At 40.6% G+C, this 18230-nt stretch overlaps 1 protein-coding gene across 1 annotated transcript; it reads right to left on the reverse strand.

Annotated features, from left to right (window-relative positions):
* Nucleotides 1–450: 450 nt before the first annotated feature.
* Nucleotides 451–16232, reverse strand: TRAM1 (translocation associated membrane protein 1). The gene is made up of 11 exons (XM_039550001.1): nt 15968–16232; nt 13095–13158; nt 12398–12519; nt 12079–12195; nt 11113–11171; nt 10632–10716; nt 7024–7094; nt 6829–6933; nt 6164–6307; nt 5089–5249; nt 451–1950 (listed from the first exon to the last, which is right to left on the reverse strand). The coding sequence occupies exons 1-11, from the start codon at nt 16088–16090 to the stop codon at nt 1877–1879; spliced, it is 1125 nt and encodes a 374-aa protein (XP_039405935.1). The 5' UTR covers nt 16091–16232; the 3' UTR covers nt 451–1876.
* Between the last annotated feature and the right edge of the window lie 1998 nt (nt 16233–18230).

An 18230-nucleotide genomic window follows, 5' to 3' on the forward strand; every position in this document is an offset into this window, starting at 1 on the left:
CAGGCTAGACACTTAAAATTTACCCCCTTTGGCTTAAGGTACAAGTTGAGAGCAAGGCACACAGAATCTGTGAAGGTTTTTCTAGAAACATCAGACACAAACCAAGATTTTGGACAACGAGTATACAATGTACACAATTCTCTCAAAATTTCCGAGTTCCAGTTTTCCAGTTTCACGGTCAGATCAGACAGATTCACAGTTCTACCTGTTCCAATCAAGACATGGGATAGCCACTTCTACTGAAGCAGACTATATTTAGGACAGGGTATTACAGGGCACACTGCCCCAGAGTTCTTAAGCTAAGCAAGTACAAGTCTGCCAAGGCCAGCTCAGGAGCTGTGAACCAAATACTTGGGAATTGTGACTGTAATCAGCCGAAACATACAATAAATTATACTGCAATAACTCTAAATAGCACTAAACAACTGAAGAATGGATAGTTACTTGTAGTGAGGATTTTGTACTAGAAACGTTTATTCTGAATAGTAAGCAATTGAACTGTAGAAAATACAGAATGCAGATTTATTACTTTGTTGGGTATAAACTCAGTTATAGTAACAGTTTTTAATTAAAATTATTTTATTTATCAGCTTGATTGCTCATAATTATTCCTCAATCAATAAGCAGTTCAATACTTGGGTTAACTTGGTAGACTAATTTAGCAACTTCTTCTTAAGACTGAAATAAATGTCTCACTCATTCTCAAGTGAAACAGGTTGAATTACACCCTTTACAAAAGCATACAGAGGAAACATTATCTGCATATTAAACTGGAAAACTAACTGGGCAAAGTTTCACATTGAATACAATTATGCAAGATAATGGAAAAATTCTTAAATTTAGATTTTTCCAGTTGTAGCAGAGACCACAATAAATCAGTTTTAAGAAGCTGTAGCTTTTAAATATTTTTTCATAAAAATATATATAGGAGAAATCAACCTATGTCCTAACAGAGGTGAAACAAAGCAAAGCAGTTAGAATAAAGGAATGTTTCTCATAACTTGATCCATTTATTTAATTCCCTCTTCATGGAGCATTAATTGCTTCCCAAAACAAACACAACACATTGTAAGACCCTCCACCCCTAAAATCAGACAGACAAGTTTCCAAAGAAGGTCCAATGCACACTAATTCTCCAAGATATGTACACTTCAAAAGCACAGACAGAAGTGAACAGTGCTACTCAAATAAACTCTTTCTATGACCATACACACTCCCTTCTAAGTTTCAAGTGCTAAAAGCTATATCTCAAAAAGGTGTTTTGCTCCTTGTAAGAGATTTCTAACCAACAAACAATAAGACTCTGCAACATTTCCAATTAGTTCAGTTTTGTTTTAATGATATGGGGCAATTCTTAGAGCAGACATCGTGCAGCTAGTAACTACCAAATAAAGACGTCTATTGGTGTGGTCTTGGAATCCCAAATTGAAGTGTAAATTTGAGTCAAGGTAATTAACTGAAAACCCAGAGTATCTGAAAATGCATACTATGTTTTTACTTCAATTTTGCAATACTTCTTGAGGAACTTGGAAAAAGTGAAGTTGGTAGAACAGTATCACCAAGGTTACAAAAACTGGAAGGAAATAATACACTGCAACAGTGATCCTCATTAAGTTATTCATCACAGTAAATATTTAAAAAAGCGTCAATGTTTTTTAAAAAGTGTTGAATCCTCCCCCCAAGTATTTGAAGAGAGATAAACCTTTTGCTTTAGTCAAAATGGCTTTTTAAAAAAAGTTTCCCAAAATAACAGCAATAATCAAAAAACATGAATTGTATTTTCTTTAATCCATAATATCTCTAGTGCTGAAGGGCCATCCATGTAAAAAGCAGATTCTTTGGGGACATTAGTCAATTAACTTAATAAAACCCAGTTTTACGAGGATTTATCCTTCCTGCTGCGAGGCGAGTCTGCTCCATTTGAGGTCACTGTTCCATTTATTCCATTTTCTAGAAAAAAGGAAGAAAACATTTTTCAAATACAGTGAGATGCTTTAGATTTTATTACATTTTTGTGGGTCCTACACAAACAGCCTTAACTTCTTTTCTGATGTACCTTCTTTGTTAAACCTCTTGTCATTCAGAGTACAACAGTATAATGAAGTTTTTACAAAGTGCAATATTTAAAGTTTACTACAATAAATTCCAGTTTCCTGATGTGGCCAGACACTGAAATGTGTGCATTATATACATCTAGACTGAAAATCTAGACCAGTTACAGTATTTTAGAAGATAGTCTGTGAAAAAGTAAAGCACAACCTGTAGATGAGATGGTTCTGTGAAATTCTGGAGACACAGTATATACACAATTCTCTGCTACAGGTCTTATAATATGAAATAGGTGGGATAAATAATTAAGTCTTGCTAAAATTACACTCCTTTGCTTACCTTCACAAGCATTTGATACAGAGGAAATCCTTCATACACACATATACTCGCAATTTTTAAAGCATATACTTCAAAATACAGAATTCATTTATGTTATGATGAAGCTATTTACATAGGTAAGACAGACAGAAGTAAAACACTAGCTCAGATTTGCAGTATGTGTAGGTGGAAAGAGCTCAAGATCAGGCACCTATCTAAGAGCACAAAGCAGGAATGTGTTACCAGCTGCAACTCTCTACTTCTATCCCGCTTCAAGGCCAGCTTGAAGATCTCAAGAGGTTTAATCTGTTCAAGCACCAGTGATGATTTGTTAGCAAAAGCTTCCTCTAAACCAACAAGGCATACAACTAGTAAAGTGGAGCAACATGATACCATTGTGAATGAAAAGTAACCCCTTTATTCAGTTTCACCGCAACCAAGGAAACAGATGTTGCCTGACAGTAACCATATTTATAACACAGATCTAAAGAGCATAGGGCACAGGCAGCTACCATGCTTGCAGCCTAACATTTCTGCTCTGACTCATATCATTCTGACTTCAAGCAACAGTTGCTGTTTTTTTGGGTGCCTTTTAAAAATTATTTTATATATATATATATATATATATTTTTTTTTTAATATTTTTTTACAAAGGACTGGCTAAACTTATTTTTTCCATCTGCAGATGTGTTGAAGGTCACCAGCGTGTGGCCAGTCTACAAAAACAACTGTTGGCCTCCCTCTCTCTCCCATGACACCCAAATGCTCCCATTTATGCAAATAAACAACAAAAAACAGTAACAAAGAGAACCACACATGAGCACAAGACCAGAGACAGGCCCAAAGAGTCAAGGTCTGTTTGACCACATATCTGGCTGTGAATGACACCACCATTTTAAGCCTTCATAAGGAGGTCTTCGGATATTTCTGAAAACATTTAAATTATTTTTAAATAAAGAAGCTTAAAAACAATGTACTAGACCCAAGCCAGCTAACTGAAATCATATTTTCTTACACAGGTTAGGTAAAAGAAAGAATTTGAATCAGCATGTGGCTGGGTACCCCACCTACATCACCAGCATGATTTTTCTACTGTCATTTCTTGCTTTTGGCATAGACTGAAAGTAACACATTTTATTGTGCCCTGGCTCCCCAAAAAAATTCAAGCACAAAAAAAAAATAGTGTTTTAAACAGTTCAATTGTGTATATTACTCTTTCAAAAACACTGTTTTGCTGCACCCTATGCAAGTGCTCTGAACAGACAACAGGAATATTCAAAACAGAAGAATTTGAATGGACTGAGTTCTTTTATTTCCATTTAAAACATGGAATAAAATTCTCCAATCTTCAAGACAGGCATAATTCAACTATTTTGTGAATTAAACCACAACTCCAATTAACTGACTTTTTCACTATCTGTTTACCACTTGCAAGTCTCCATTGAAGTTGGGTGAAACACAGCAGATTCACTAAATTACATGAATGATATAGATTAAGAGATTTTTAAAAGCTATTACATTTCTGACTCCCTGATTAAATCACCATCAAGGCACAAATTTTAAAATTATTTGACATAAAAGACTTAAATTAAAAAAACCCATAGTGAGAAGACCATGAACATGAAGCTCTGATTAAACAGGACATTTACATAGGAAACTACCTTCACTCAATTATAAAAAAAAAAAAAAAAAAAAAATCCAACTGAATATTCAGATGCAAAAACCCCCCCCAACACTACACAAAAGCCAAGTCGTGATAATTACAAATCATCCAAAGGGAGTGCAGCAATACTCTAAAACACACAATTTTAATAAAAATAGAAACTTGGGAGAAATAAAAAAATTATTGATCTCCCACCACAAATCTCAGTTCTCAGTGCAAACGGTCTTGACACATATTACATGGAATGTGTCAAAAAGTGGAACAGGTTGGTAACACATGATTGGGATCAAAGGATCGTGCTGAAAAAAGATTTTGAAACAATTTTTGCCATTTCAAAAGAGTGCAGAAATTATTCAAGCTAGCAATTAAATACACAAAAGCTGAACTGTTGGTGCAACACAGTACAGGGATTTAAATTTTTTTTTAAAAAGAGCACATAACTTTTTCTTGGAGGAAAGAGCATTCAGTTCATATTTCATGCCCTTTCCATAAAAAGGGTGTGACATAACCAAAAAGTCAAACCTGGACTCATCAGCTTGTTTCCAAATGCTTCAACACAGGTTTAGAGTAGTAAGTAGTTATTACCTTTCCTTAAAGAACTATCACTTTCTAACACAAAAATTTTCACTGGGTGGATCATCAAACTACCTCTTTGCCCTAAGCCCTCAGAATTTCATGGCAATGAAAAACAAGCTTGAAATCCACTGGAAGAAAATTTTACAAATAAGTGTCTAAGGGAACAGATCTAAAATTGCATCTGTTCCCTTTTTATAAAGGAACAAAACATAAACATGACACATTTTGTTCAAGTAATTAAATTAAAGATAATAAAAATATGCTGCAATAACTAAAAAATCACAGTAATTCCTTAATTTGGGCACTTAGAAAACCCAACAACATATAGTGTTTTTTTTTAAAATCTATTCTTCCCACAGTAATATTCACCACTACTGCTTCTGTAAGCTGAGTCATCTCACAACTTAAACACAAAATGCTTCTTCAGCAAACTGAAGTTGGTTTTGAGAAGTCAAGGCGACAGAAAAACTGAAACTACAAACCTCTTTCTTTTCTGGAGGTCTTTCCTTTAGCTGATACAAACTTCTTTTTCACTGACTGAGGCTGAGAAGAAGAATGCTCTCTCCACCTCCGAAGCTGGAAATTAATGAACTTCCACATCATAAATGCCTGAGTCATGCAGATGGAGGCCAGCACACTGATTCTAGAAACAAGTAACAGGTAAAGTTTTATCAGTGTGTTTGTCTCATTATTCAAACAGAAAAGGAAAGTAGAACACCTCAGGTTTTTCAGCAACTTCCATCCCCTCCTCCTGGTAACACCCATTTTCTAAGCCAAGAGTTTGCCCGCATAGGGCGAGACTGGGCTCAAGCACAGATGATCAAAACTAGATATAATCGAGTGATAGTGAAAATTTTGCCCATAAGAACTGGCAAGTACTAGGTTTCTTTCCTGCTGTCTTTCTCAGAATTACTGTCAGGGTACCAGGTAGTAACAGCTGAAAATGGTTCAGGAGTGTCTTGCAGTACAGAGTATCAATTTTGCAAGATAATGCTGAAATTGTCAATGTTTCAATAACTTCCTTTTCTGCATTCATATGAAGGCCAGGTAGTTGGATCATGCAGCAGCAATAGAAGCCATAATAAAGGCAGAGAAAGAAACAGAAATCTTCAATCAGGACCAAAGATGCTCTGGACATAATGCCTTGACCTCTAAGATAAACTCACAGCAATTATATCTAGAATTCAATTTACTAACTCTACAACAATTGAAATTAGTGTTTCTAACTGAATATTCCTTTTAACTCTGTTTGCTTGGTTTTGGGTTTTTTTTGTAGTGGTTTGGGGTTTTTTTTGTTTGTTTTTGGTTTTTTGGGTTTTTTTTTAAGCCAAAAAAGAAGACTAACCAGTTAGACTTCTCAGCTGTAGACTGTACATCAGTCAATTCATTTCACTGTGCCTTATAAGTTTTTTACATAAGCTGTTCCTATTGATCCCATTGGTTGCATGAAAACACTCAATAATTCAGAATTACCGGCAGTAGTACCATACCACTTATACTGTGTATTTAACATGGGTTTACAGCACATGCTTAAGAACTGTTCCAAGTTTACCATACCTAACAGCCAGGATATTAAAGTTCCCAGTACTGAAATTCAGCTGCTGATCTTCTGCTCTTGCCAGTCCAAAGCCAAAAGTGAGGACTGAGAGAATCAAGGTGAGAAGCCTTCCCAAAACAAAAAGAACTGCCCACAGTGAAAATCTAGAAATAAAAACACCACAAACACTAAATGAACTCTCCATTCAAAATACAGGCACTAACAATGCAGATGTTTACCCTTCACCATGCAAATTTGTTTGAAATGTAAGAACTTACCTAGATTCATGATTTTGCACCTATCTTAAATGCATCTTGTATTATGATATGAAAACTAATTTCAACTCAGTGCAAAGTGCGTTCCAATACTATTAGAACAAAAGCACATTATTAGTTCCTACAGAACTGGCTGTACTAGCAACCAGTCCTGTTCCTTTCTCTACATTAGCACACATTGAGAGATTTTATTTCATTTTATACTGCTACTAATATTTACTTAAACAGGCTAAAACAAGGTAAAAAGTATACTGATGGTTTAGAAATATAAGTACTAACATTAGTCTGGAGAACTGTGGTTGCTTAAGAAACACTGTTTGAACTTCCTTGTAATTTTGGTTTCTGGTTAGTTAAATGCAATAGGCTTTAAGACAGAAATTACATGCATTTTAAAGATAAAGACTATTTACCCTTTCTGGTATTTTTCATCACTGAAGTAGAAAAGACGGGATATGTGGAAAAGAAATTCAACGAAGTAATGCAATACCAGAAGAACAAGTCCAAGATGGGTCAGACTATCAAAACAAATAAAACAAACATTCAGACATTTTGTTAGATGTTTAAAGGCAGAGAAGGGAGCCAGCATAAGTTTACAATTGACTTACTTCAGGAGATAGGCTCCAGCAATATGAAAGAGGTAAAGTCCAATGTAGACAATCTGGCGAAAGATATCTTCCTACCAGGGATAAAGAAGGGACCGTGTGTTATACACAACGTTATACAGTATTGTATAATGCTATCTGTTATTACAAACTGTTCCCCAGTCTTGGAAACTCTTCTTGGTTTATCAGCTACCTTAACATGGCCTGGTCTGGCACTGAATTACTCAGCCTGGATCATCTAATTGCACACACAACTTATTGCTTACTTACCAGTAATACTCTGCATCTTACATATGCTACTGTGAGAAAAGGCATCAAACGTGCAAAAGATGCTTTTTAAAAGGATCCACTTCTATTTGTTATGACCACTGTGAATTTGTACAAGCTATTAAAGTACTTATTTCGTATGTATTACTGTATCATCAGATCCTACAGTTCCTCATGTTTGCTGCCCATCAAATTGTTAGATTGCAACAGAATAAAATAACAGTCTACAAATCAAAATAAAAAGTTTTCTAAGTGTTGACATCAATTTTAAAAATTCAAGGTCATCCAAAATTCTGGAACACAGTTGCTGGCAAATACAGAGAATACTGTTATTAACCAGTCATGCTAAACCACGTGGTCCCAGTTTAAGTCAGGCTTTAGCCAGCCCTATTAAAGTGAACACTTCATGGAGATGAAATAATGAAGAGGAAAACACATAGCACATGGAGAGCAGATTGTGCCACCTGTGAACACAAGAACCACTGAAGTATGCCAGATCACAATACAAACCTATTTTGGAGTGGTAGCAGAGTACATTCAGTTGTGTTTAAAATACTCCTTTTTGAAAAGATTCTCTAATCTTCAAGCAAGGATCTTTAGCTTTATCTTGTCTACATGTAATTAAAAAAGGCCTAAAATTTTAATCTTACAAGAGCTGTACTATGTTATTCAATACTCCATATCAAATCCAACAAACCCACAGAACCAAACAACTGTGACAACAGCGAACACCACACTCATAATACACAAAGAGCAAGAAAACAGGTGGAGAAAGACCTACTCTAAATTATCTGAAAGAAAATGAAAAATTAGTTATTTCAGACAAAGACAACAGTCAGTACAAATGATCAGTTTCTCCAAGCACAACCAGGCAACTTTATAACTGAGGCAACATTTAAACAGCCCATGCTGCCTGCTTAGAAAAACTGTCAGAGACTGCTGGCCTTGTGGAATAATGCACATGCAGGTATACATGACTATGTAGGAACCAGAGTTAAGAAGTTTTTTTGTTTATGTCAGCAGGACAGATAACCAAACCTGAGCAAAAGCCGTAAAATTCCTTCATGAGAAGGAATAAGGCAAGGAAGCCAAGATGGCAGAGGTTAAGCTGTGGTTAAAGAAATATCAACTATGAACTTGCTAAAACAAATGAACTATCACTCTTTAAACTTAATGCAAAAGTCAGAGTGCACAGTTTAAAGCAGCAACCAAGTAAAACACTACTATTCAACATACAGCACTTAAGCCACATGTGACAGCTTTCTTGAAGTTATTTTAAGAAAAATCTCCACACTTGGCTGTGAAGTCAAATTTGAGAGGTATCACTAGCTCAACAGGGGAACATCAGCTGCAGTGTATCTGCAAAACAGTATTCATACTGCATCTGAGCAGCATAAAAACAGTGCATCTCATTACTATTTTACCAAGCCTCTTCCAGGCTCCTGTACAAAGACCTATGGTTATGTAACACCTATGTTTCATTTTCTTGAATAAAGCAGAACTGGTAACAGAGATGCAGCCTAGTCACAGAGCAACAACAGTCGCAGAGTGGTTTGGGCTCAGAGATACCTTTGTGGATCACCTTGTCCAACTGCTACACCATGGGCACGGACATCAATCACTTGATCAGGTTGCTCAAAGCCCCATCCAACCTGACCTTGAACATTTCAAATGAAAGTGAATTCACAACTTCTCTGGGCATTCTGTTCCAGTGTCTCAGCATCTTCATCATAAAGAATTTCTTCAGATCTACTCTAAACCTACCCTCTTTCAAAATCATTGCTCCTTGTTACTACAGACCCCAATAAAAAGTCTCTCTTCATCTTTCTTACATACCCCTTTCAAACAGTGAGAGGCCACTGTAAGTTCTCCCTGGAGCCTTCTCTCCCAGGTTGAACAACCCCAACTCTCTCAGCCTGCCTTCATAGAAGAGGTGCTCCAGCCCTCTGTTCATCTTCGTGGCCCTCCTCTGGACCCACTCAAACAGATCCGTACCTTTCTTGTGCTGGGAACCCCAGAGCTGGATGCAGCACTCCAGGAGCAGTTTCACCAGAGCAGAGTAGAATCCCTTCCCTCTACCAGCTGGTCACTGCTTGTTATGCAGCCCAAGTGACAACTGGCTTTCTGGGGTGAAAGGGTACATTGCCAGCTCATGTTGCATTTTCATCCTCCCGATGCACCCAAGTCCTTCTCTGCAGGGCCATTCTCAACCCATTAATTCCCAGCCAGTACTGATGCTGCGAATTGCCATAACCCAGGTGCAGGACCTTGCACTTGGCCTTGTAGAACTTCATGAGGTTCACAAGGACGCAGTCCTTAAGCCTGTCAAGATCCTTCTGGATGGCATTCCTTTCCTCAAGCAAACCAACTGCAACACTCAGCTTGGTGTCCTCTGCAAACTTGCCAAGGGTGCACTTGATCCCTTTGCCCATGTCATTGACGAAGATGTTAAACAGCACTGGTTCCAGTACAGAGCCTTGAAGAACACCACTTATTACTGCTTTTCACTTGGACATTGACTCACTGACTCTCTGGAAGCAGCCACCCAGCCAGTTCCTTGTCCATCTAACAGTCCATCCATCAAATCCATCTCTTTCCAATTTAGAGGTAAGAATGCTGGGGGAACCCTGCCAAGAGCCTTAACAGAAGTTCAAGTAGATGACATCAGCAGCTCTTCCCTAATCTGCTGATGCAGTCACTCCACCATGGAAGGCCACTAAATTAGTCAAGTATCATTTGCCCTTGGTGAAGCCATACTGAGGAGTTTACAACAGGAAAGTTTAAGCAGGAAACTGTCTATGCAAAATGATCCTGAGCAAAAACATTCAAAGAGACTATTTTGGTCCAGGAAGGCAAAAAAATGTGCTACAAAAAATCTGTGGCAAACTCAGTGTTATCAGAGCCCAAACAGAGAAAACGCTTAATGGAAAAATGATGCTGTTAAAAATCGAGCACTGGAAAAAATTTCAATACATAACTAACCAGAACTTCTGCTGAGGAAAATGCTATTTAAATCAAATCCCAGACTTTCATACTCCTTTGATGTACAGAATTATTCACCGTTTATATTCTACACCTATATCATGATTCATGAAGCAACCGTGATTTCAATGAGCCTATTCAGTCTATCAGTTCTGAGAAACAATACAAAACAAAACAAAAAAGAGCTGAAAAGAAAATCTCACGTTCATTTGCTCTAGGGAAAATTCTTTCAGTGGATGAGAAATACCAGTAATTTTTATTTACACAACAGATATTTAGCAATTTTACTGCAATTAGGATTTAACTGAAAAGAAAAAAGCCACCTTGCCCTGGAGTTCCTCCCATTTACGTTTTGAACTTACCTTTTTAGTTTTCTGGAAGTACAGTTCTGGAAAAGCATGAAACCAGTATGCCAACTGTAAGATGTAGAAAAACTTCATTTGAAACCTGTACAATACAGCAAAAATTGAAGTATATTACTTATTATGAATTAACTTAAAACATTTCAGAAGCTTCTAGTGAACTCATTTTATCACTGTCTCAAACAAAGAAAAAATACAAATCTTTCCTGCCAGCCAACTCTAAACTAATATTTTTAAAAACAAAATCACTAAGACAAAGCTCACAAAAACTTAATTCTTTAAGTAATAGCCTACAGAAAAAGAACTTTGTATGCTACAAGTTGTCAAAAGAATCAAGAGGCCACATAAATATGACCAAAAATACATTAGTGACTAATGCAGTTTTACAAACTACTTATTCTACACAGATTGTACATGACACATCCTAGGCTTAAAACACTCCCTCCTCTACCCCAGCAATCCTCTAAGGAAGAGGCCTTACGGAATCAGAGTGTGCGGATAGTCCCTCCACAGAGAGGTTGGATCTGATATATAGTTCTCCTAAAAAAAGAAAAAAAACAAACAAAAAATCCCAATAAATGCTCTAAGATGTTACTTTCTAGTCAGAAATAATGACTGGACATACATGTATGCATTTATGTATGTGCACATGTGTACATACAAAAACGCACACATCTACATACACAAGTAAAACTACAGGATCTGTAAATTTTCTTTTTTAGAAAGCCCTCAAGAAATCACAAATAAACAAAACCAAACCAACGCAGAAAACAAATCCCCAAAACAAAAGACAGTTGCACTGGCTTAGGAAAAAGAAAAGCAGCCAAACAAATCAAGTGATCATTCAAGATACAATGTCTTTATGAGATGGAAATTATTCCAGCATTACTACAGCCACAAGTCCTCTCTTGTAAACCACTGAAAACATTGAACTTAACTAAGAGAAAGTTTTTCCAGGAGTTATTATGTTAAAAAAAAAAAAAAAAAAAAAAAAGGCACACTTTTCCCCTTCTATGAAGCTAAGCTCATACACATCCAGCCACTAGCAAAGGGCATGTCACCTAAAAGCACACACTGACCCGAGGCTACAGGAATCTGTCATATACCCATTCCCTGGGCTCCAAAATGCTATGTGTGGTGTTTTCTAAACATTTATTTTATATTAATAAACCAACACAAAAAACCCCTACAGAGAATTAAGTACCATAATAGAGTTAAATGGTTTTACCTGACTCATTTCAACAGTAAATCAACTCAAGACTGAGCAACAGTAACACTACGGGCTCTATACTGAGTTATCACTACAACCCACACAGAATACTTAAACTTATCCCCACTTTAAAATTAAAACCAGCTAAAAACAGAAAAATAAGCCAAAGCCATATTCATCATCAACATAATTGAATTTTTAAAAATCTCGTCATACAAACAGAAGAAGCATACTTACAGAGACAAGAATACTCGTTCCCCAAACACAGGAGAAAAGGTAGAATGCACTAAGTTGCCCAGACTCATTGAACTTGCTATGCTTTGTTTTTGAAAAGTGCATTTTCCTGTTAATTTTCTGAAAAGAAAGTTCACTGTTATTTTTATGCTGCAGTACTTAACATCTATTTGGTAACTGCATTAGAATGTCTAAAAGTTTTAATGCATGTTTTTACAGTTAAAAACTTCAATGCAGAAGTTTACTTTCAAGTTAATAGTCTTAAAGTCTAATTAAAACCTGACAATTATCTTGATGAAAGGAATTAATATTTTGTACTTACATCCAGTACATACTCCTGAATTATAGCATGTATGATTATTGCTACAAGCATGTAAAAGAAAATTGTAGCCAAGTCTTTGATGCCATAGTAATAGAGAGAGATTGTTTCTGCAGATTGTTCTTCTAAAAGACAAACAGAATTAATTGTTAGGCACCAATACAGTTTAATGGTTAATAAGTTTATTTCTCAGAGTGAAACCTTTCAGACAGAAGTAGCATGTAGTTAGCTGAACAAATAAAAGTCAAATTAAACTGCCACCATGAGCTAGGTCTCTAGACTGCTTATAGTTATCTTCTCCATCACATCACAAACTTATTTTGACTCTGGAAAGGTGCTATAAGACTAAAAACTTAAGTGCACTTAGGAAGCTTACCCAAATACACCGAAAGTGGACAATGAAAATATGTTAAACTATCGCCCCACTTTGACTATTAAGGATGGTCACCTGCAAAGCCAGAGCAAGAATTCACATGAATTTATCTACCAGTCAGATGGTGGTTCAGCACTAATAACAAAAACAGCAGAACAGAAACACTGTCTCTAACCTAATTAGTTAAAACACTGTTTTAATAAAGTGGAATTCTTGAAAGATGTTCATTATCTATTCAGATTGACAAATTCCCTTTCTGTCAAGTCTAGGAAGCGTGGCATACTAATAATGTCTGATACACTGTCTCATATCCTGCAAGATACATACCTGTGGCAGGGATGGTAACATTATACTGAAGTGTAACAAAAATGACGGCTGCTTTTGCTGTTATCTGAAAGAGGAAAAACCAAAAGTGCTATAAATCCTCATGGAAATAAACTACATTGAACTGGAAACATTTGCCCATAGTTTTGGCACCCTTGCCCAGCATGTTTGTCTCCTCCCAAAAAACTGATCAACTCCCATTATCTCACTGCTGCACCTGACTTTGCAAGGGCAGCACACATTGCGTGGTCTCTATAGTTTTGTTTACAGAATACTCAGCCTGCCAAATGAAAAATGCTTGAAAATGCTACTTACAAACGGCCTTTCCTACAACAATAAAATGAAGACATATGCTACAATTTTGTCTTTAGTCCATACTGTATTATTACATTAACAGAATGTACAATATCATGGAGTCCCTTGACCATGATGCATTCAGCAGTGGCTGAGAATAAACTTTATTTAAAAGTACCTTTTTTATTTGACAAAATTTGGAAGTCAGTTATCATATTCATACATCTGTGGGTCATCTGAAAAATGTGAACAGGGAACGAAAAAAGGCATGAAGAACAGAAAACAATTTCAGGCCAGTGGGATACCAACTCAGTACAATCAGCATTCTTTTGACCCTGGGGATCCTTTGGCAAGAAGCATAAAACAAATGAAATTGAATTTACCAGTAGTGGTACTACCCCATTATGATGGGCTGTAAGAAAAAACAGAATACATAAAAGCAATTTGAAGAGAAGATGTTTGTCCTAATGGCTTTCTTTGGGGAGAGGGGTGGAGATATTCTAAAACCCCCAATAAATAAGATGGAGTACAAGTTCGTATTTGTCAATAAGCATAAACTTATTTTTAACTATAACACATCTTCATTGAATCCCAACATGAATTAACAGGCCCTAAATGAGAGGGAAAAATAATTGTGTTTTACCACATTCACGATCAGATATTTTCTCATTGCTGTAAAAACCCAGGGTCTATGTGGTAATTAATAGGGCTGACAAAAAACCCAAGCCCCTTTAGGAATCTTGGAAGGACATGCTGCGTGTCTGAAGATAATGATTAGGTTACTACCAGTACTCATTATTCACAGGAAGTGAGAATTTAAAAACTAGTGCTTTGTCAACAAGTGCCAGATTTTCTATGAAACCCTGAATACGTGGCAGACTGTTCAGTCCATGTAACTTCAGGGAATCCAACTAGTTTGCTTAAATTAGTGAAGTTGCCTCGGGCTCCCTATTCATCAACGGAGCCCTCATAGGACAATTCAGAACAGTATTCAATCCTGAACTGCCCTTTGAAGGCTCTGTCAGCTACTCTCAGTACTGGAACTGTACAAGTTAAGCAGTGTAAACACCTTACCATAGCATCATTAACCGCAACAAGTGATTTCCAAGACTTATATCAAAGCATTTAAAAAATTGAAACATACCACATCTATACCAACAATGACACACAGCCTTTTTACGCTGGGCTAGAAAACACTGTGGGTTAAAAAAAATGGAAACAAAAGAATTCTGCACATTCAATCCCCCGAAACTTCTAACCCTACCAGAAATACTGTTAATACAGTAAGGCTGATGTAGGCACAAAAAGTAACTTTTTAGGTTCACCTCTTTAATGTCATTCCCCAGGAAACCACCATATAACAGCTATCGTGGTGATTTTTTATAGCAAACCCAAACACAACAGTGCAGCTGGTCTGCCCTGTTTTTACTTTTCATATATCTATCGATCTATCTGTCTTCTTCCTAACTCCACTGGCCTTTAGTGCTGAGCTGTACCAACAGCTGGATAAAACCATCCTGAAAACCATCCCTATAACAAAAAGGTTCACAACCCTCAACAAATGTCTAAAATAAATGTCTAAACAAATATCTAAAATACCAGAAACATTTGGTCAACAGTGTCTTCATTTGATCGTCAGCGATATTAGATCACTGATAACATTTTGGCAGTCACACAGGTAATTTACCCTTCCAGTGCCAAAAGGGCACGTTTTAAAACATCTGCATTCAACATGGGGGCCCAGAGAGCGGAGGGCCTGCAGCAGGGCCGCCCTCAGGCCGGAGGGAGAGCTCCCCTCGGCCGCTGCCAAACCTCGGCGCATCTCCGAGGCGGGAGGAGGCGGCGGGGGTGCCCAGCCCAGCCGAACGGCGCCTGGAGCCGCCGGGATGCTCCGCGGGCGGGGGCCGGCGCGGGGGCGCGGGCAGGGGGACCCGAGCGGCGGCCCTAAGGACACGTCACCGCCACCTTCCCTTCCCTTCCCGCCGCGCCGCCCGCCGGGAGCCGTAGTGCCGCGGGGCCCGGCGGGGCCGCGCACACAAAGAGCGGGGGATCGGCTGTCGCGGCCGGGCCTCGCCCCCCGCCCCCTCCCCGCCCGTGCCGCGCACTCCTCCCCCCCGCCCTGGCTGCCACGTAACCCCGCCGCCCGCAGGAACTCCCGCGGCAGGCAGCGCGCCGCCCCGCTCCCGGCCCCGCACGGCTCCCCGCCCGAGGCGGCGGGGAAGCGGGACCCGGGTCCTGGCGGCAGCTACGGCTGCGCCTCTCCAAGCCGAGCCGGGGAAAAGGGCGTTCCCTCCGGGGAAGCGGGGACGCGCCGCGGGGAGGGCGCCCGCGCTGGTTCTGGGGTCGTGCGGCGGGGCGGGGGTCGGCTCCGCTCCCCGCGTCCAGCGGGGCGGGCGGGCAGGTGCGCCGGGAGGCGGCGGCGCTGGCTGGGGGAAGCCGCAGGGCTCCGCCGCCCGCCCGCGCAGCCTCCCCCGCTGCCACGGCACTCCTGCGCCCTCCCTCCCCTCCAGCACCGAGAGCCTCCGGTGAAGTGGGAGGAAGCGGGAAGAGGACCCCCGGCGGGGGCGTCGGTGCCGCCTCACCTCGAACATGAGCCCCAGCAGGAAGATCATGGCCATGCAGGACACGATGTCCGCATGGTTCTGCACGATGAACTCGTGGCTCAACACCGGCGGGTTCTTGTTGCTCTTCTTGCGGATCGCCATGGCGGGCCGGGAGCTGGGCGCCGCCGCCGCCGCCTCCCCGCTGCCAGCACAGCTCCTCTAGCCGCGGCCAGGAAGAGGCGGAGGGGGAGGAGGCGGCCGCGCAGCCGGGGAATGGCAGCGCCGTCTCTCCGCTTCCCCCGCCCCGCCGCCAGCAGCGCCCCTGCCGGCCGGCGGCGCCTGCGCCCGCCCGCGCTGGCGAGGGCAGCGCCCGCCAGTTCAAACCCACCAACCCGGGGCGCGGCGTGGCCGGGGCTTGTCAGCACAGCCGAGCGGAGCCGTGTCGTGGCACCTGGGCAGTGGTGCTGCGTCCCTGGCAGCGCTGGCCGGATACTCGCTGGCGGTAGGCCGAATCCCGCGCTGGGGCACCGGCCCAGCTTCTCTCTCCTACCGAGGCAGCGGCGACAGAAAACGACCGTGGGTCCCCTCCGGGATCGCGGAGGAGGCGCGACCTTACAGAGCGGGTTGTCCCCGCTTCGGGTCCTCTACTCCCCACCGGCCCCCCCCCGCTATCCCGATTCACCACGGATGTCTCTCTCCTCCACCGCGGGTTCTAGCTCAGTTTAGTGGCCACCAGACCCCCGCCAGCTGGCTTCCCGGAAAGCGTGAGGAGGCCGCGCTCGCTGGGCTCGTGCTGGGTACGACTGAGTGGCAGCCTCACGGTGCAGGTGCCCCCGGGCCGGCAGCGAGCTCCCGCCGCCACTCTGCCCACACTGTTCTGTGTAGCCAGAAAGAACAGTAACAAGACACCCAATTCCAAGAAAGCAGACAGGAAGAAAGCCAACCGGGAAGCACAGAGGGAAGAGACATTACGAGACAAGCTAGATGTGGATTAAAAAAAACCAACTCAGTAACAGAAGGCTCTTGCAAAGTTAAAGCGATGAACGAAGAGGTCTGAAAAAATCAACGCTGATGCGGCGCTGATCCAGGCCGAGTGCAGCGGCCCTTCAACCCTCGCGAAATTCATGCTATTTTTATTCATTAAGGTTTCTGTCAGGCAGACACTCCCCGTGGATATATGGAAAAGAAATATAAAGAATTGGACTAATTTATAGCTGAAATTAAGTGTTGTCAGAATGGCTTTTGCTGCCGGTAGCTAATGAATACAGGGCAAGAAACTAAGGTGTAGCTATTTGGCATTGCTTTGCCTTGCCAGAACTGAGTGTGCACCACATACATTGAATGAGCTGTTTTAAACAGGTTAATTTCTTCCAACTGTATGGAGCAGTGAGTCATGGAACAGACTGATCAGTGTAAGACCAGGTTTTTCAACTGTGAAACACCTCCATCAGCTGCATAGATGCTCAGAGGTTTTCTATGAATTTATATTTGGTGTCTGGAGATGATCTAGGACACTTAAAAATACAGAGAAAGCTACCGAAAAATTTCTTTTCACAGCTGGATTTTTTTTTAATGATTAAACAGAAGAAGCATTCATATTTTAGTCCCAAGATTTTTTTATATTCTAGAAGTGCCTTAATCCCCTGGCTGCACCAGTATTCTGTAAATGTAAAATAAGCAGAACATTACTTCAACGATAACAATGTGAAAGTGTATCCCTGATTGCACACGGTATAGTTATGGATGCAACATACTGCGCCTGTGAAATATACCAGGTTGGAATAAAAATTGGACTCCTTTTTGCAAGAGAAGTTTGCATCAATTTCCCACCTCACTTAAAAGAAATCAGGTCATCTCATCTCCACAGAACATAACAAACAGGACTTAACTGGGACAAGACATGCTTTCCCCAAGCTTTAATCAGCAAGTGCCTCTATTGCCTGGCTAGATATCCTGTCATACAGGCCCTCGGTTTCAGCTTGGCTGTGTGTTTGTCCTGATGATGCATTGTAAACTGCTACACTGAAATGGAAAACAAGGCAACCTGTTGCCGCACCTGAAGTTTCCACACCTTCCTTTTATCAGGAGTTTCTTCTTCTGCCACATGAAGTTCTGTATGGCACTTGAGGAAAAGTGGGATGGTCAGCCCTCAGTCTGCTGCGTGCCATGGGTGGCTAGTCTACGTTCGCCAGGTTTCTTTCCAGACATCCACATTTTCCAATGCTGGGCTTCAAAATGATCACATTATTTAGGAAGGAAATTCCCTACAATCTGAGTCAGGGGGAGTTTCTGGCATCTCATC

The sequence above is a fragment of the Corvus cornix genome, chromosome 2 (assembly GCF_000738735.6).
Source record: "Corvus cornix cornix isolate S_Up_H32 chromosome 2, ASM73873v5, whole genome shotgun sequence".
Lineage (NCBI taxonomy): Eukaryota > Metazoa > Chordata > Aves > Passeriformes > Corvidae > Corvus > Corvus cornix.